Genomic DNA, 20,161 nt, shown 5'->3' on the forward strand with positions numbered 1-20,161 from the left:
ACTGCCACAGAATCTGCCATTCCCTGTTCTTCTGGGTCTCCTCTGCGGAGGACTGTGCCTTGGTGGTCGCCTGAGATCGCTGAGGCGATTAAAGATCGCAGGCGGGCACTCCAGCGTCACAAGCGGCATCCCTCATTGGATCCCCTTTAAACAGCTCCATGCACAAGCCCGCTGCCTCATTTGCTAACACAAACAGGAGTGCTAGGAAAGGTATGTCTCCACCATTGGCCTTTGTACCTCTCCATCACATGTTTGGGCCAAGATTAGGTGACTCTATGGCTATCCCACCCCCGTCAGCGTACCTGCGCTTTCACTTAATGGGGCAGTCTGTACTGACTCCGGCACAATTGCAAATCGCTTAGCGGAGCATTTTGCTCAGAGTTCCACTTCTGCGAATTACCCACTGGCCTTCCGATCCCTGAAAGAGTGGTTGGAACGTCGGAGCCTTTCATTTCACACACGCCACCCTGAATCGTACAATGCTCCGTTCAGTGAGTGGGAATTCCAAAGTGCCCTAGCCGCTTGCCCTGATACAGCTCCCGGGCCAGATCGCATCCATTGTCAGATGCCCAAACACCTCTCAGTGGACTGCCAGCGACGCCTCCTAGACCTTTTCAACTGTATCTGGGTGGAGGGTGAGTTCCCGCCGCAGTGGTGGGAAAGCATCGTAATTCCCGTGTTGAAACCTGGCAAGAACCCACTGGAGGTGGACAGCTGCCGCCCCATTAGCCTCACCAACGTTCTTTGCAAGTTGCACGAATGCATGGTGAGCCGGAGGTTGAGTTGGCTACTTGAGTCTTGGGGCCTTCTGGCTCTGTCTTAGGATGGATTCTGTAAGAGCCACTCTGCGCCAATAATCTGGTGTGCCTGTAGTCTGCCATCCGTATGGCCTTTGCCCGCCATCAGCATCTAGTCGCCATCTTTTTTGACATGCGGAGGACATATGATAAGACATGGCAACATCTCATCCTCTCTACACTTCATGGTTGGGGTCTACGGGGTCCGCTCCCGATTTTCATACAAAATTTTCTGTCGCCTCGTTCCTTCCTTGTGCAAGTTGCGGCCTCCCATAGTTCTTCCCAAGTTCAGGAGAATGGGGTCGCAAGAATCTGTCTTGTCTGCCTCTTTTTGATTGCAATTAATGGGCTCGCTGCGGCGGTAGGAATGTCTGTCTCAGCTTCCTTGTATGCTGACGACTTCTGCGTATACTATAGCTCCATTGGCATTGCAGCTGCTGAACGGCAGCAAGGGGGACCATCCAAAAGGCGCAGTCTTGGGCTGTAGCGCATGGCTTCGACTTTTCGGCTACCAAGACCTGCTTAATGCATTTCTGGTAGCGATGCACTGTTCACCCTGGGCCGCGGCTTTATCTTGACGGCGAACCTCTTGCTGTGGTGGAGACTCATCAGTTTTTGGAATTGGTTTTCAATACCCGGTTGACTTGGCTGTCTCATATTCAGCAGCTTAAACGTGCTGTGGCATCTTAACACTCTTCATTGCTTGAGTCACACCAGCTGGGGTGCTGATCGGTCTACCCTTCTACAGCTGTACCAGGCATTAAGTCAGTCCCATCTAGATTATGGTAATTTGGCTTACGGTTCAGAATTCCCTTCTGCATTGCGGTTGCTGGGAGCCAGGTGTCCCTCCATTGCGGTTCCGGCGCCAACTGTTACTGGCTGCTTTGCTACACACGTTTGTAGCTTGCTCGGGCATCCCAATTACCATCTCCTGTTCCCTCAGTTGGTCATCCATCTTCCGGAACGGCAGCCCCAGTCAGGCTGTATTATCGCGGTTCACGTCATGAGCTCTTCTCTCTGGGCTTCCGGTTTTCCGTCTTCCACCTCATTTCCAGGCCCCGCTGCGTATACCTCCAAGGTGTGTGCCCCGCCCTTGCCTCCGGCTCAATTTGGCACAGGGCCCGAAGACTCAGTCCCTCCTGAGGCCCTCCGCCGCTGCTTTCTTTCAATCCTTGCCGCGTTTCAAGGCTCTGACGTTGTCTTTACTGACGGTTCGATGGTTGCTGGTCGTGTCGGCTATGCTCTTACTCTAGACGATCATTATGAACAACACTCATTGCCAGCTGGCTACAGTGTTTTCACTGCCGAGCTGGTCACCATCTGTAACGCTCTAGAGTATATCCGCTCCTGCTCAGGTGAGTCCTTCGTTATCTGTAGTGACTCCCTGAGTGGTTTACGAGCTATCGACCAGTGTTTCCCTCACTCTAGTCTGGTGATGGCCATCCAGGAGTCCCTCCATACTCTTGCCCATTGCGGCCGCTCTGTGGTCTTTGTGTGGACCCCAGGTCATGTAGGCATCCCGGGAAATGAATGGGTTGACACGCTGGCCAAACAGGTTGTTGGTGCACCGGCCTTGGAGATTGGCCTTTCGGAGAGAGACCTCAGGTCTGTTTTGCAGCAGAAAGTACTTCACACTGGGGTGAAGAATGGCGCGCCCTTCCTTCACCCTACAAACTTCAGGTTATGAAGGAGGCTACCGGTGCGTGGCGCTCCTCCTTGTGGACCTCTCACAAGGACTCTGTTGTCCTCTGTCGGCTGCGCATTGGTCACACCTGGATAACGCACAGCTATTTATTGCGCCACGAGGACCCACTTTTATGTCGCTGTGGGTCAGCTTTGACTGTGGTCCACATCTTGTTGGACTGCCTGCTTTTAACTGCGTTCAGGCAGACGTTTGCGCTGCCTGATACGCTTCCTGCATTTTTATCAGATGATGTTGCAATGGCAGATTTAGTTTTGAGTTTTATTCGTGCACGGGGTTTTTTCGCTTGATCTAAGTGTTTGTCCTTTTTTGTGTGTTGAGTCTGGCCTTTGGCATACGATTTTAGACTGGGGTTTTTAGTGTGTTTCTTGGTGGTTGGCTTTTTCTTTTTTTCTTTCTATGGTCGGCCAACCACTGTCACACTTGGTGTGATTTTAATTCCGCTTGTCTGGTTTCTGTGTCTTTCTTGTCCTGTGTCGTCTCTTGTCATCTTCATTGTTGTTTTTATTCCTTGTGGGTGTTTCAGATTCATGGAAAAAGGGACCGATGACCCTAGTAGTCTGGTCCCTTCACTTCCACAAACCAACCAACCAATCTCTTTCTGCTCTCCCACCTTGTAGACTACGTTCAGTGAGAGGTCATTTATGACCTTCATTCCAGTGACCACTTCCCACTCCGCATTCACCTACTGGATGGAGCAGTACCTGAAGAGAAGCCACCAAAATGGATGACAGCAGACAACCTCAGAGCCTTTTGAGTCATGAGAGCCAAGGCTCGACGTGTTATTAAGGAGAGGAAGAAAAGGTTATGGCAAGCGTTCCTGGACTCCATCAATCGTTTCACTACTTCTACAAAAGTATGGGAATTCATCCAGAGGATTTCCAGTAAATGCAGTCTTTTACCAATAGCAGCAATGCTGAAACAGGGGTGTCTCGAAACAAGCGAGCATTTTGTAAAAACTACTGCCAGGATCCGGTGTTTCGTCGTTACTGTGTGACTGTAGAAAGGGGGAAGTTGGACTTCAGATCGAACAGTTCTGAGGCCTACAAATCTCTTTTCTCCACGTGGGAGCTCAAATCAACATTGACTGAAACTCATGACACTACACCTGGTCACGATCAAATGTGGTTCTGCAAGCTTAGACATTTGCCAGTGGCTTCAAAGGAAATCCTCCGCAAATGTTTTAATCTCATATGGCAGACAAGCAACTTCCCCAACTCGTGGATGAAGGCAATTCTGACACCTCTCCTCAAACCAGAAAAGGACCACACATGTCCCAGTAGTTATCGGAGTATTGCCTTAACGAGCTGTGCAGGAAAGACCATGGTTAACTGTCGTCTGCTCTGGTTGTTAGAGACAACGCAACTCCTTAGCTTCTCTCAGTGTTGATTCCTGAGATTTCAGTCCACTGTTGACAACCTGACCCTGCTAGAGGAGGCTATTTGGCAGGCTTTTCTATGTAAACATCAATGTATCGGCATATTCTTTGATATCAGTAATGCCATGCAGTACTACTTGCAGGCACTGCATTCTCTCACAATTACATCAATGGCGCTTTCGTGGCCACCACCTCATCTTCATCGATTTGAGCAGAAGAATGGTGTCCCTCTGGGCAGTGTTTTAAGAATTACCCTCTTTGCCATAGCCATAAACAGTATCACGTCTACAATAAGGATTTTTGTGTGTGTGTGTGTGTGTGTGTTCATTTTAATTGTTGTCATCATATTTTTAATTTATCTGTCTGACATTTGAGGGACACCGTCCTACACTTTAGAGACTCAGGGAGGTTTCTGGGCCTTGTTTTTGACCACAAATTATCGTGGTTGCACCACCTGAGAGACCTGAAAGCCAGAACCCTGAAGGCATTGATCTTCATCAAGTGCCTTAGCCACAGGTCTTGGAGAGTGGACAGTGGGTGTATCCTCCAGTTTTATAGGGCTTTTATGCATTTGCGGCTGGACTATGGGTGCATAGTGTATGGATCGTCAAGGGTTTCTTATTTAAAGATCACTGACATATCCACCATGAGGGGACTCAGCTGGCCATGGGTGCTTATAGAGCCAGCCCCATACTGAGTCTCTGTGCTGAGGCCCTTCCATTCACGATTTGGCAGCAGCTCCTCATGGTGCATCAGGTATGTACGTAAATTCCTCGCAGCTCCCATTTCACCTGCTTATCATACTGTTGCTCATCCACCTCTGGAATGCCTTTTCTCCAACCGTCCATGAGCCACAATGCCGTTTGGGATCTGCATGCAATGTGTGCTGGAGTCAGTCAACGTGGAGCAAGTACAACACCAAATCCAGGGTTTTAATTGTCTGCCACCCTGGCTGCTGTAGAGGCCCAGCATAATTTTAGATTTAGTGCAGTGCAAGAAACATTGCACTCCTGCTTCTGTTTTTAATGTGATATTTTGCAACATTTTATATGACCACCATAACATTGTAGCTGTCTTTACGGGTGGTCCCAAGCTGGGGGACTCCATGCAGGCACCGAAGCAGATGAGACGTTCTTCCAGTGCTAAATTTCTTGTCTGTTCAGATTCTCTGAGTGCCCTTCACTCTTTACAACGTTTGTACCCAGAAGACAAAGTCATCCAGAATATAAGGACACCCTCCTCCAACTACAACTGGGGAAGGAGGTGTCTTTCTGCTGGGTACCAGGGTGTATGGGTATTTCAGAGAATGAAAGGGCAGATCTAGCACCCAAGGAGGCATGTCATGCCTCTCAGTTCTTTCAGTGTGCCATCCCCATGCATGCTATAACCTTGCTGTTGAGGTACAAAGCCACACATTGATGGGAAGATGAGTGGCTGGAAGTGATTGACAATAAGCTCCACGTATCAAAGCCCACAACTTGGCCATGACGTACTTCTTTCCAGCCATGTAGAAAGGATGAGGTCCTTCTTATTCGTCTTTGCATAGGCCATTGTCCTATGATGCATAGCTTCTTACTCCAATGTGACGTGCTTGTGGTGTACAGATAACTGTGCACCACATTTTATTGGATTGTATATTATTATCCAACAAGCAGACTGCGGCAGATTTGTCAAAGAATCTTTGCAGTATTTTAAGTGATGTTCAAATGAATGTGGTTTGATTTTTAAAGTTTTATGAACTGTCCATTATTTCTAACAAGATTTTGGGGAGATATTTTTATTGTTTTAAGTTTTTTTGTAAGCGGTCAGCCAATCACATTTACCTGTGTTTTTCTTTTAGTTCTACTGTCTTTTGTTTCCTTTGTGTTATAATTTCATGTATAGCTACTTTCCCTCTTTCTAATTTGTTTTAGTGCATGTGAGATTGTGACTGTGTGGTCATTTCGAGTGCATGAGTGTGCATCAATTTTAGAGTTTATCTCCTCATTCATTTGCTTCGCTAAGTGTAAGGGTGCTGATGACCTTGCTGCTGAGAGTGAGAGTGTGAGAGAGAGAGTGAGTGAGAGAGAGAGAGAGAGAGAGAGACATGAAACAGAAGTAATATCTGGCATTCAACAAGGAGGTATTACAGGCCTTCTGCATTTCCTGATCTACGTAAACGATGTGGGAGACAATCTGAGCAGCCGTCTTGGATTGTTTCTAGATGATGCTGTCAATTACCATCTTGTAATGTTATCAGATGATCAAAACCAATTGCAAAAAGATTTAGACAAGATATCTGTTTGGTGGGAAAGTGACAATTGACTCTATATAATGTGTGTGAAGTCATGCACATGAGTACTAGAAAGAATCCTCTAAATTTTGGTTACATCATAAATCACACAAATCTAAAGGCTGTAAATTCAAGTAAATACTTAGTATTACAATTGCAAACAGTTTAGACTGGAATGATCACATAGATAATGTTGAGGGAAAGCAAACAAAAGTCTGTGATTTATTGGCAGAATGCTTAGAAAATGCAACAGTTTCATTAAAGAGAATGCTTACACTAAGCTTGTCCACCCTCTTCTGGGGTACTGTTAAGCAGTGTGGGATTTGCATGAGATAGGATTGATGGAGGACATCAAAAAAGTCCAAAGAAAGGCAGCTTGTTTTATATTATCACGAAATAGGGGAGAGTCTTCCACGGATATCAAAGACAAATTGGCCTGGCAATCATTAAAAACAGGCATTTGTAATTGCGGAAGGACCTTATCATGAAACTTTAATCAGAAACCTTCTCCTCAGTGTGAAAATATTTTGTTAGCACCCACTTACATAGGGATAAATGATCATCATCATCATCATCATAAAATAAGAGAAATCAGAGCTTGCTCAGAAAGATTCAAGTGCTCATTTTTCCTGTGCCCTGTTCGAGAGTGGAATGGTAGAGAAATAGCTTGAAGGTGATTTGATGCCCCCTTGCCAAGTACTTAATTATGAACTGCAAAGTAATCATATACATGCAGATATAGATGTAGATATAGATGTAGCTATAGGTATAGATGTACTTAGAACAGGTTGTTCAGAACAGAACGAATTCTCACTCAGCAGTGGAATGTGTGCTGATATGAAACTTCCTGGCAAATTAAAACTCTGTGTCAGACCTAGAATCAAACCTGGGACCTTTTCCTTGGAGAAGAGGTACTGGAAAAAGTAAAACTGTTTGGATGGGTCATGAGTCATGCTCGGGTAGCTCAGTAGAGCCCTTGCCCATGATGGCAAAAGTCTCAGGTTCAAATCCCAATCCAGCACACAGTTTTAACCTGCCAGGAAGTTTGGTTGTTGAGACAGCCACTCATGAGGCAGTAGTAGTAACTATGATTACCAAAGTTCAAATGGTGACTGAAACAAGTAGAAGGATTTATTTGTTCATTAAACTACACAGAGATTAACTTGAAACATTTAGCTCCAAGTTATTGACCAAGCACCGAATGGAATAGTTTGTGATGGGAGAGATCATGCAAGGTATATGACCTCTATAAAGAACCTCCTAAAGAAATAGAGACTGCTGCACAATAATTGTAGAAAACGTCAGAGCACTATAGATAGATAGAAGCTAGCAGAAACACTTAAGTTAGCAAACATGCAGTCCACGAAGTCTTAGATGACTAAAATAGTAGAATCGTATTGAAAGACCTCTACAAAAACCAAAGAAATACCGGTTGTCCATGTCCATAATGTGACAATTGATAATAGCAAAGCATAAGCGGAAATCATACTCCATATTTTCAAATGTTCCTGTATAAGAAAAATCTGAGAGTGCTGTCTCATTCTCATTTTAGTTCTTGCACCACTACAAAGATGAGTGATAAAAGTATTAGTGTCATTGAAGTTGAGAAACAACAGAAACCACTGAAAGTGAACAAAGCTCCAGGTCCTGACAGAATCTCTATCAGATTCTAAACAGGCACTGTACCAGAGCTGGCTCCTCTTTTAAAAATAATATACTGTAGATCCCTCAAAGAGAAAGACTGTGCTCACCAGCCGAAAGAAAGCATAGATGGAAACTGTCATGAGAAAGTCTACTAACAAAGTTTCAAGAGACATCTTTAAGTGACAACTCGATGAATATACAAGAATCTCCTATATATCTCTCCCATTGAGATCAAGAGGACAAGATTAGATTAATGACAGCACATACAGAGGCATTTACCAATCATTCTTCCCACAGTCCATGTGTCTGAAAAAACAGGAAAAAGCCCAATAACTGGTACAATGGGACATACCCTGTGCCATGCACTGCACAGTGGTTTTCAGAGGATGGATATAGATGCCACACCTGTCAACAAAAAGGGTTGCAGGAGTGAGCAACACAAAATTACTGTCCATTATATTATCAGCCAACTGTTATAGAATCTTAGAAAAATATTGAGTTCACAACTGTACCTTGATCAGAAAGTCTTCCTCTTTGCCATATAGCATGGCTTCCACAAATGTGACTCATGAAAAATCCCACCTGCATATTTCTCACATGTCATCCTGAAAGCCATGAATCAAGGCAGTCAGGCAGGTGCGGTATTCATTGAGTTCTGGGAAGCATTTAACTAAGTAACATACCAATGCTTAGTAACACAAGTCCACAGAGTACCAAAACGATTTGTGACTGGATTGAAGATGCCCCAGCGAATTGTTTTGGGATCCTTGTTGTTCATATTGTATATTAATGATCAGAAAGACAATAATAATGCTCATGCAGGCTTAGTTATAATCTGCTCAACTGTGTGGGTCCCATACCAAACAGCAATCTTCTAGGGTGGGTTTACCAGAGTTTTGTAAGCAAACTCCCTCGTACCCTGAAAACATTTTCTCAGTACCAATATACTGGAGTCTGCCACCAGCTTTACCCTTAACTATTAACTACCCAATTAATAACTGACTAAAGGATGAGTGAGAAAAATATTCAAGAAAGGAAAAGAACACTAACACTATAAATCAACAGGAAGTGCAAGGAAGTGATAGCAAAATGGTTGCAGGAAAAATATGAAGAAATCATAAACGAAATGGCAGTCAGCACAGATTCAACATATGAAAAGTCATATCTTTTGGTGCACCTAAAATAAGATAACACGCAATATTGAATGTAGTTGTCTTTAATTATTTTTTATTAATATCCTCAATAATTTTCAGCAAAGTATCATTTAACAGTAAACCTTCAATGTATATAATGTTTAATTTCTAAATTTGAAGAATATAAGATGTTTTGGAATGAAAACTTATTCAGACAGTGAATTTTTAAATTTCTGTCACTCATTGCTAGAGATTGACATATTACATGTCAGCTAATTGGATCTCGATGTCCACATCACCCATCCAAAGTGAACCATTCTCTCTCTCTTTCGTACTTAATAAGAACACGGTATCTTTGTTAAAGGAACATGAGAAGAAGCTCAATTGGCAGTCTAATAAAACACTAACAAGACAACAGAATATAGTGGAACTCATCGGGGATCGGGGGGAGGGGAGGGGGGGGGGGGATTACATGAATGTTTCTGCAACCCTCATCAAAAAACCTGTATTTAGTTGTAGCACTAACTCTGTTTGAATGAAAGTAAAGTCATTTTGCACTGTTTGCTGGCAGACCCTGAAGGGCAGTTTCAGCTGCCTAATTGTAAATGTTTTTCCTAGCCCACAACACAATGTATTTAAGTGTGTCTATGTAGATGACTGTAATGTGTGTATGTTATGTGGAGGTTCATGTTGGATGATGATGATGACAGATGAAGGGAGAGGGTGCAACCCATTGCTGGCACATCGCCTAATCCTCTCAAATAGCACCTAGGGAGTGCTGAGCTCAGTGTCCCCCTCTGGCAGATAGATCACAATCAACAGTGCCACATGCCCTCACTCCTACAGAGAAGTTTGGGGTTTAATCCAGGGTATTGGTGGCAAGACCAGCTGTTAGGGACTTTATGCCATCACCCCTCCACTACTTCGCCTTAAAGACACAAGGAAAGTAGCTAACACCACATGGTGTACCTCTCCCCTCCCCCTCCCCCTCCCACTCCACAACCCCTTCCCTTCCCCCTTCCCCCTTCCCCTCACAACCTCCTCCACTCCCAGGTGATTGCCCACTCAAGTGCCAGCCACTTCCGATGTTGCTTAACTTCAGTGATCTGATAAAACCATTGAATTCAATGAGGCAATGCACTTGGCAGCGTTCTTGAGAATATCCATTTACGAATGTTGAAATAAATCTTACGTTCATGATTGAAATTATTATTATTATTATTATTATTATTATTATTATTAATATAACTGTAACATTTGCTATAGGAAAAGAATCCAAACAAACTGTTCAGAATATTCTTTGTGTGTTCTTTCCTCCTTCAAATGACTTTATCTACACACTTCAAATACTCTTTCTGCTGTTCAGTTACTATTCTTTACACAATAACCTCTACAGTATCATAGAATATTATATGAATTTGTGTGATGTACAGCTTAAATTATACTGTGTCATTATTTTTCAATAATAGGATGCTTGAATAAACATCACAATGAAGTTTGCTGAGCACTTGGGAGCTCATATTACTCCAGAATGGCGAAAGCAGTACATCAGCTATGAGGTCAGTTCCTTGCATTAATCTTATCATATATTATCATTCTTTACATGGTGATGGATGCTTAGTTTGCTAAGTACTACTTTGCTTGACAGTGGATAAATAGTTTTCTTTTTTTAAGGTGTTAGTTGTTCGTCTATACTTTCAAATATATCTTGCAACATTCTGTGGGGCATAATGGTAAGCAGCTAGAGTTTAAATGTTGGCATTTTCTTGCAGGAAATGAAAATGATGCTCTATAATGCTGTAGAGGAAGCACCTTCAGCAGAACTTGTGGAGCCTGAGGTTCTCACAAGGCATTTTGCCAATTTTGATGATCACTTTTTCCAGTACTGTGACAATGAACTGAAGAAAATCAATACTTTCTATTCTGGTAATAACAAAATAGTGATTTGTATTGTCATCTTGTTTCTCTGAAAGAAAAATGAAAGAAATTGACAGCCATGTGTTCTTTATTTGCAGAAAAATTAGCCGAAGCTACACGAAAATTTGCTGCATTACAGAGTGAACTCAAAACAGCTGCACTTGTAGATGGCAAAGTCAACAAATCAGTCTTCAGGTCAAGTGAAGCTAAGCCTAGTCTTCCTGCAAGGAAAGTACAAGAGCTGAAGCTTGCATTTAGTGAATTTTACCTAAGCTTGATCCTCCTGCAAAACTATCAGACTTTGAATTTCACAGGATTTCGGAAGATCCTCAAAAAACACGATAAGGTGAGTAACACTGTGCTGTTTCTCAATATATGTGACTTTCAGTATAATATAATGAAATCAGACTGTCAGAGAATATTTACGCCTGTGGTACTGAGTGATCTCTTTAAAAAGAATGCATTTACTTTCTGTCTATAGTAAAATGTTGTGCCTTTATATTTAAGGATCTGTATCATTTTATAAAATAATGTGCAGTGTTATAGATGAAAAGCACAAACCTCATCATTAAATAGAATATTTTATAGTTTTCGGTTATCACTACTTTACTGAGGTTTAACATTCTTAATTGCCCTAAAAATAAGTTCCTCAAAGGAAGCTAAAACTTTAAAAAATGATCTATTTTTATTTACAATTCTTTTTTGCAATAACAGTGTTGCTATATATGCAAGTATAAACAAATAACAGAACATATCCTTTTTAAAAGTTGTTTTTTGTCCCTCAATGTAATCTTTAAAATTCCACACACATACTGTAGCTTTTGAGTGTACATTCAAAAGTAATAACATCAAATGCTAAACATATTTATAGTAGGTATGTCGTGTCATTCAGAGAAAAATCTGAAGGGACCAAATCTGGAGACCAGGAAAGTTTAGGCACTAGCTCATATTACATTTCAGGCAATTTGGCTATTATGATAATGAAAGTGGCAGTTTGTGCAGTCTGCCAGCAACTTTTTTGGTTTAGCATTCAGTGCTTTGAGCACAGTTCCTCATTTAAACTGCCAACAAGAGTTATAAAACATTTCCTGGTAATTATTTTAAAAATTAGTGACCAAAGGGTGAAAAGGACAAGAGAACTGGAATCATACATGTGGTATCACTCACACTGATGCAGGGAAATGGTAATCAAGTTTACAAAGTTTATTGATCAATGAAAGAAACATCTGCTTCAATGATAATAACAAAATTATCATTACAGTGTCTCACGGGTGTGAAGACTTGACAGTATGATGATTACATAATCTGACAAAGTAACACGATTAGGATCTTTATAGACAAATACACTTGTATGGAAAATATTCTAAGTCCAAATAAGCTGTCCACAATAGCACCAAGCATATGAACAGAAAACTCTATCCTGGATACAGTCTGAGTGCACCAAGGGAACAACAATGAAGGCTGAACACAGTGGCATTGGTCCCTACGATGGGCTTTGAGAGTGTCGCAAGATGATGGGGTGAAAGTACCCACTTGAGGGCTAGGAGAGGCTCTCAAAGCTGGAAGAACTGACTTGTGTAGCTCTGGAGCCAACCTTTATAGGGCCAGTGGCAAAATACTCACGGCACTATTTTCTGGTCATGTGTGTGGCAGATGTGAGTAGTTCCTTTGGAAGTGGCAGCCTCTACTAGCACTGGAACTACTACCTGGCGTCTGTCCATTACTGCAATGGAGCGAGTCTGTGCTGCTGAGGTGTGCGTGGGCCATGTAGGCTGCACACTTGGCTGAGGTGCCCAAAAGGTTGCCGATCACTTTTGCAAAGATCACCAGTATAGCAATAGGCAGATTGAAAAATGTCACCAGGAACATGAGGAGACTCAAACCTAAATAAATGAAACTGGAAAGAAAGCTGAAGAAGGAAATGTACCAGTTGCAGTCCCAACAAAAACAAAGAAAAAGATAAAGCAATCAAAGAACTGAATGATTACATCATTAGTAAATAGAGGTTAACAAAGTACAAATATATGTCCCTAAAGAGACCAAGATAGAAGAGACTGATAATCTGCAAACATCTGCTATGACAGATTAATATTATGAAAAGGATAGACTTCTACACACAGTAACAATGACACTTTGAGTTGCAGAAAGGCACAATGAAAAGACTGTCACACATTGAGCTGCCAGCCAAAGCCTTTTTCTTCAGAAAGAAGGCAGCTTTGGCATAAAGCTCAATTTGTAACCCTCCTTTCGTTGTGACTGCCTCCACTCAATGTGCCATCTTTATGGTGAGTAGCAGTCTCCCTTTTCACAATATTGTTGACAATCCAAACTGGACTTTCCATTGTTAGATTAATAATACAAACATTTAATGCTATGGGCATTTTATTGCAACATGGACATTCAAGGAGGGTCATTACAAAAACAATGGCAATGAAGCTGAACAGTTTAGTTGCATGAATCATAAATATCTTCTTTAGGAGAAGGGATATTTACAAGTATACATTATTTTCTAATATATGACAAGTTCAAGACTCAATTAAGAGATGCACAGATTTTTAAGGATTTTTAAAAGATGTGACAGTAGGGCCTACTAACAGTAAAAGGTGTCCTTTTGGAGGGAGGGGGGAGGGGGGGGGAGGAGAATGGAATAACCACGAAGCTCAGCAACACTGTCCATCAGATAGATGAAGAGCGTGAAGTGAACTTACTACAACAAGAAAGCATAGCAAGTTTGAAAAGGGAGCAGAAGAAACATATGTGACACACAAAGACGCTAAACCTGGTTAGTTATCATCAGTGCCGGTAAGGTAGTAAAATACTTGATGCATGGCAAAAAGAGAAGTATTATCTTTGTTCAAGAAAGGTAAGTTTAATGACCATTAAAAGGCAGAAGTGTGTGTTCTCAACACTGTATATAATAATAAATATCAAACTTAAAATAATTTCTGAAATTCTTGTTGATGTGAACACGCTGAACTGATGAAGGGACTATCAACTACAGACTATGTGCTTCTTCTACAAAAGATAATTGAGACAACACTATGAGTCAAGTTACAATCTCACATACATTTTATAAAATTCATAAATGAATTGGATAATGTAAACAAAAATAAACTTTCAACTGCAAAGAAAAGTAATGGGTATCCTAGAAAATTAATAAAAGCTATAAGACACCTATACAACTAATATAAGATTTTATAAGAGCAAGCAAAATAAAAAAATGATGAAATTTTAATAAACAAAAGAAAAGACCACATAGGTGTGGTCATAAATATAATCTTGAGACAATATTTGAAAAGAACTGTACCAGACATAGGGCATGGAGAAAGACGACATGATGTTTGTGAGAAACAGATATATGAAGATATTGGTAAGAGATGTACAAATGTTAACATTGTTATACCCCCCAGGGGGTCCACAACTCTTTTGTGGATACGTGCGTGGTGAGCACGGGACCCCGAGCTAATGTGGCCTTCCTTCCTTCCCGGGCTGCATACCTTCCCTATCCCCCATCTTCGCCCCCCCCCCCCCCACCTCTGGCTCTTTCCTTCCCTTTCTCCCCCTCTGGGAGTATGGTTTGTGCCTACTTCAGGAGACGGACACTCGAAACTGTAACAAATTCTTTGCTTTCTCCGCTTGCAAGTCTTAGTCATTCCTCTGTCCTTCTCTTTTCCTTACCTCTTCTCTTTGCCCTATTCTCCGCTGCAGTGTTTGAGACCCCTCTTCTTTCCTTTCCCTTTCTCTTTTTTTCCTCCCTGTGCATGTCTGAAGGCCGACCCACGCATTTCCATGCGTAGCCGGTGATGGGGTAACACGTAATTCCCTGCCCCAGGGAGACAGGTAGGACACGTACGTACCCCCTGGTAACGGCCAGGCCCAGGGAGGGGTGATTACCCAAGCTGATACCTTCCGAAAGTGCCGATTGGTCCCTCCGTCCGTTTGTCGGGAGGTGTGACCTGAGGTGTGAACAATCACCTAAGGCGGGAGTGCCCTCAGAGAGGGCCCCCACAAGGGAGGAGCGCGCCATCGGAGACGCCGGTAATCATGGGGGATTCTTCTGCAATGGTTTCCTCACCTTCCACTATGTCTGCTCACAAGCGTAAGTTCACTGAGTCTCAGCCACAGACAGTTCTTCCATCATTGCCACAGTTCCTTGTTGTTTCTCGGTCTGACGAAGGTCACAACTTCTCCACGGTCAACCCTTTCATTATTCAGAAAGGTGTCGATGCAATTGCAGGTCCTGTAAAGTCTTGTTCCAGATTACGGAATGGCACCTTGTTGTTAGAAACAGTCAGTGCCCTCCAAGCACAAAAGTTGCTACGTACTTCACTGCTCCACACCTTCCCTGTACGGGCTGAAGCGCACCGCACTTTAAATTCCTCGCGTGGAGTCGTTTGTACACGCTCCCTCGATGGATTGTCTGATGAAGAAATTCAGCACTACCTGTCTGACGAGGGCGTAACGGCTGTTCATAGAGTTATGAAAAGGGTTGACACGAACATCATTCCAACCTGCACTGTCTTCTTGACATTTGACAAAGTTCAACTCCCATCGAAAATCAAAGCAGGCTATGAGATAATTTCCGTTCGCCCTTACGTCCCAAACCCTACGCGTTGCTATCAGTGTCAGCGGTTCAATCACACCAGCCAGTCCTGTTCCAATCCGGCCAAATGTGTTACGTGTGGCAAGGATGCCCATGAGGGTGCTTTTCCACCTCCATCCCCTCGCTGCATCAACTGTATGGGTGACCACACTGCTTCCTCTCGAGATTGCCCCATTTTTAAAGACGAAAAGCTCATCCAGGAAATCAGAGTGAAGGAAAAGGTGTCGACCTTTGCTGCTCGAAAATTATTCGCCAGTCGACAGCCCACCGTGCCTCAGACAGGAAAATACAGCACTGTCCTTGCTTCTCCTCGGCCAACAAAGGAGGCAGCCACGCAGACTTGCGACCTCACCTTTAGTACCACGGTCATCAGATCGGACAGCGCAAAGATCGCCCGTTCAACCTCACCACTTTCGCCTGCCCACTCTATGGCTCACCCTTCATCAGGTTCTGCTAAATCTCGAGCCCAAAAGTCAGACACAAAGACTTCAAAAAAAGAGCATACTCGTGAAGATTTTTTACGTACCCCAACTTCACAACCATTGGTTCCTCCTTCATCTAAACATCATATTTCCAAGAAGGCTAATAAGAAACCCAGTTCATCTCCTTCTCCGCCAAGGCGTGTCCCATCTACAGCACCACCTGGCGGAAATCTCCCTCGGCCGTCTTCTGTGTCGCTGAGGCGCACTGCTGGCGGCCGATCAACCGGCCGATCGCTGGTGGCAGGAGCTGCTCCTGAACAACCTATGGATCAGGATCTTCTGCCTTCGGCTGAATGCCATTCCATGCTGCCAGTCGGAAGCTCTGAGCAGTCGTTGAGTTGACAGCAACCTTGGTCACATTCCTCCATTTTCTGTTCACCCTATGTCCATTATCCACTGGAATAGCCGTGGCCTTCGAGCCAATCGGGATGAATTGTCGATCTCCTTACGATCCTACTCGCCGGTCATCTTCTGTCTTCAGGGAACAAAGCTGCGTCCCCATGACCGTTTTGTTCTCCCCCATTTTCAGTCCGTCCGATTTGATCTCCCCTCTGTTGAAGGCACTCCAGCCCACGGTGGACTCATGATTCTTCTCCATGATACTCTCCATTATCACCCAATCCCCTTAACCACCTTCCAAGCTGTCGCTGTCCGTCTTTCCCTATCTGGATGTACCTTTTCTCTTTGTACTGTATACATTCCATCGTCCACACCAATGGCACGAGCTGATCTCCTTCATCTTCGTGGTCAGCTTCCACCCCCCTATTTGCTGGTTGGGGACTTCAATGCCCACCACCTGCTTTGGGGATCTCCACATCCTTGTCCACGTGGCTCACTATTGCTAGACGTCTTCCACCAAGCGGATCTAGTTTGCCTCAACACTGGGGTCCCTTCATTTTTGTCTGCCTCCACGACAAATTTCTCTCATTTGGACCTTTCGGTCGGTACTGTTCCGCTAGCTCGGCGCTTTGAATGGTTCGCCCTTGATGATACACACTCGAGTGACCACTTTCCATGTGTCCTTAGACTGCAGCCTCAACTGCCATATATGCGCCCGCGATGCTGAAAGTTTGCCCAAGCTGATTGGACACTTTTTTCGTCTCTAGCGACATTCGATGACCGTCACTTTCCTAGCGTCGACGATGAGGTCACACATCTTACCGACGTTATTCTTACAGCTGCGGAACATTCAATACCACGCACCTCCGAATTGCCCTGGCGCCCCCCAGTTCCTTGGTGGAACGAGGCATGCCGTGATGCACTACGTGAGCGGCGACGTGCTCTTCGCGTTTTCCGCCACCATCCTACTTCGGTCAACTGTATCCGCTATAAGCAGTTCCGTGCATGATGCCGTCGCATCATCCGCGATAGCAAGAAGGCAAGCTGGAAATTCTTTACTAGCTCATTTAACAACTTCACTCCCTCCTCGGAAGTTTGGAGTCGAATTCGATGGTTATCTGGCGCGCCTAGTTTCTCCCCGGTCTCTGGGCTCACTGTTGCGCGTGATACGTTAGTGGACCCCGTCACAATTTCTATCTCCTTGGGTAAACACTTTGCTGAGATTTCGAGCTCTTCAAATTACCCGCCAACGTTTCTCCCGAAGAAACGTGCAGTGGAAGTGCAACCTCTTGCTTTCTTCTCTCAAAATCGCGAAAGCTGTAATACTGTTTTCTCCATGCGGGAACTCCAACATGCACTCTCTTCTTCTCGCTCCTCTGCCCCAGGACCAGATGGTATCCACATCCAAATGTTGTTGCATTTATCAACCCATAGTCTGCGTTACCTCCTTCGCATTTATAATCGAATTTGGACCGACAGTACTTTTCCCAGACGATGGCGGGAAGCTATCGTTGTTCCTGTTCCGAAACCTGGAAAGTACAAACATCTCCCCTCTAGCTATCGCCCCATTTCTCTCACGAGTAGTGTATGTAAGGTTTTGGAGCGTATGGTAAATTGCCGTTTAGCTTGGTGGCTGGAGTCCCGCAGTCTTTTAACACCTGCCCAATGCGGTTTCTGAAAGCATCGTTCTGCAGTTGACCATCTTCTTTCTCTCTCCACTTATATCATGAACAATTTTCTCCAGAAACGCCAAACAGTAGCAATATTTTTTGATCTGGAGAGAGCATACGATACCTGTTGGAGGACAGGCATCCTCCGCGCACTGTTCTCTTGGGGCTTTCGAGGTCGGCTGCCCCTTTTTCTTCGCGAATTTATGGCAGAGCGCACATTTAGAGTGCGGGTGAACACTACTCTCTCCCGTACTTTCTCCCAAGAAAACGGGGTACCCCAGGGCTCCGTGCTAAGTGTTGTACTGTTTGCCATTGCCATAAATCCAATTATGGATTGTCTCCTTCCTGATGTCTCGGGCTCCCTCTTTGTGGACGATTTTGCGATCTACTACAGCTCTCAACGGACCAGCCTTCTTGAACGATGTCTTCAAGGATGTCTCGATCGCCTCTACTCTTGGAGCATCGAAACCGGCTTCCGTTTTTCTCCCAGTAAGACCATTTGTGTTAATTTTTGGTGACGTAAGGAGTTTCTTCCACCCTCCTTACATCTAGGACCTGTCAACCTTCCATTTTCGGACGTCGCTAAATTCTTGGGCCTTATGTTTGACAGAAAACTGTCCTGGTACTCCCACGTTTCCTACCTTTCAGCTCGCTGTCTGCGATCCCTCAACACCCTCCGTGTCCTGAATGGTACCTCCTGGGGAGCAGACCGAGTGGTCCTTCTCCGCCTCCATCGTGCCTTAGTGCACTCGAAATTGGACTATGGAAGCATAGTTTACTCCCATGCTCGGCCATCTATTCTTCGTCGTTTCGACTCTATCCACCACCGTGTATTACGTTTAGTGTCTGGAGCTTTTTACACCAGCCCTGTGGAAAGCCTTTATGCTGAGACTGCTGAACCTCCGCTGTCCAATCGGCGAGCAGTCCTTCTGAGTCGTTATGCTAGCCGTCTGTCTTCCATGCCTGCTAATCCAGCCTATGACATTTTTTCCGACGCCTCCTTTGATGTAGGGTATGCAGGCCACCCCTCCTCCCTACTACCACCGGGAGTCCGCTTCCATCAACTGCTCCATTCTCTTTCCTTCCGCTTTCCTAAAACCTTCTTGACGACTTGGGGTACAGCACCGCCTTGGCTCCGTCCCCGGATCTGCCTGCTCCGTGGCCTTTGTCATTTTCCCAAGGATGGTACCCCTTCACTTGTTTATCGTCAGGCATTTGCTGCTTTATGTGCACAAATGAAGGAAGCCACATTTATTTACACTGATGGCTCGAAAACATCGTTAGGTGTAGGGAGTGCCTATATTGTTGGCGACACCCCAAATCAATTTCGGCTTCCCGACCAGTGTTCAGTTTATACTGCGGAGCTTTACACTGTTTTCCAGGCTGTCCACTACATCCGCCACCATCAGCGGATACAGTATGTTATCTGCTCAGATTCTCTCAGCTCTCTCCTCAGTCTCCAAGCTCTTTACCCTGTCCACCCTCTGGTCCACCGGATTCAAGACTGTCTGCGCTTGCTCCACCTAGGAGGTGTCTCGGTGGCGTTCCTCTGGCTCCCGGGACACGTTGGTATCTGTGGAAATGAGGCGGCCGATATAGCGGCCAAGGCTGCAGTCTCTCTTCTTCGGCCAGCTATTCAATCGATTCCCTTCACCGATCTACGGAGCGTTTTATGTCGTCGAGTTGTTCTTTTATGGCATGCACATTGGTCGACACTTTCCCATAATAAATTGCGGGACGTGAAAGCTCTTCGTTGTGCTTGGACCTCTTCCTCCCGAACGCGTCGTCGGGAGGAGGTAATTTTAACTAGACTTCGGATAGGGCACTGTCTTTTTAGCCATCGACATCTTTTAAGCGGCGATCCTCCCCCACTCTGTCCCCACTGCTCTCAGCTGTGGACGGTAAGACACCTTTTAATTGAGTGCCCCTATTTTACTCCGTTATGCGCCCGTCTACAGCTGTCACCTGATATATCGTCCATTTTAGCAGATGACACGCACTCGGCCGATCGCGTTCTTGAGTTTATTAGTGCCAGTGAAATGACGTCAGTCATTTGAAGCTTTTTTTGGGGACAACCAACCCCTTTCTGTAGTGGATTTTTAAGCCTTCCTTCTGCTTTTAGTTTCTCCAATTTTTTGAGTTTCGTTCCCATTTCTGCTGGTTTCCATTTTCGGTTTTTACTGTTTCCTAAGTCACGGACCAGGCGCTAATTACCATAGCAGTT

General features: G+C 44.4%; 1 protein-coding gene across 3 annotated transcripts in view; it reads left to right on the forward strand.

The window, feature by feature from the left end:
• Nucleotides 1-20,161, forward strand: part of LOC126260845 (xenotropic and polytropic retrovirus receptor 1) — a 308,009-nt gene that overhangs the window by 218,101 nt on the left and 69,747 nt on the right. For all 3 annotated transcript variants that reach the window (XM_049958248.1, XM_049958249.1, XM_049958246.1), the window contains exons 2-4: nucleotides 10,396-10,485; nucleotides 10,699-10,852; nucleotides 10,942-11,189. In XM_049958248.1, coding sequence (XP_049814205.1) covers nucleotides 10,417-10,485; nucleotides 10,699-10,852; nucleotides 10,942-11,189 — 471 coding nt within the window. In that variant the 5' untranslated portion in view covers nucleotides 10,396-10,416. The remainder of the gene's footprint in view (nucleotides 1-10,395; nucleotides 10,486-10,698; nucleotides 10,853-10,941; nucleotides 11,190-20,161) is intronic.

Source organism: Schistocerca nitens, chromosome 5 (assembly GCF_023898315.1).
Source record: "Schistocerca nitens isolate TAMUIC-IGC-003100 chromosome 5, iqSchNite1.1, whole genome shotgun sequence".
Classification (NCBI taxonomy): Eukaryota; Metazoa; Arthropoda; class Insecta; order Orthoptera; family Acrididae; genus Schistocerca; species Schistocerca nitens.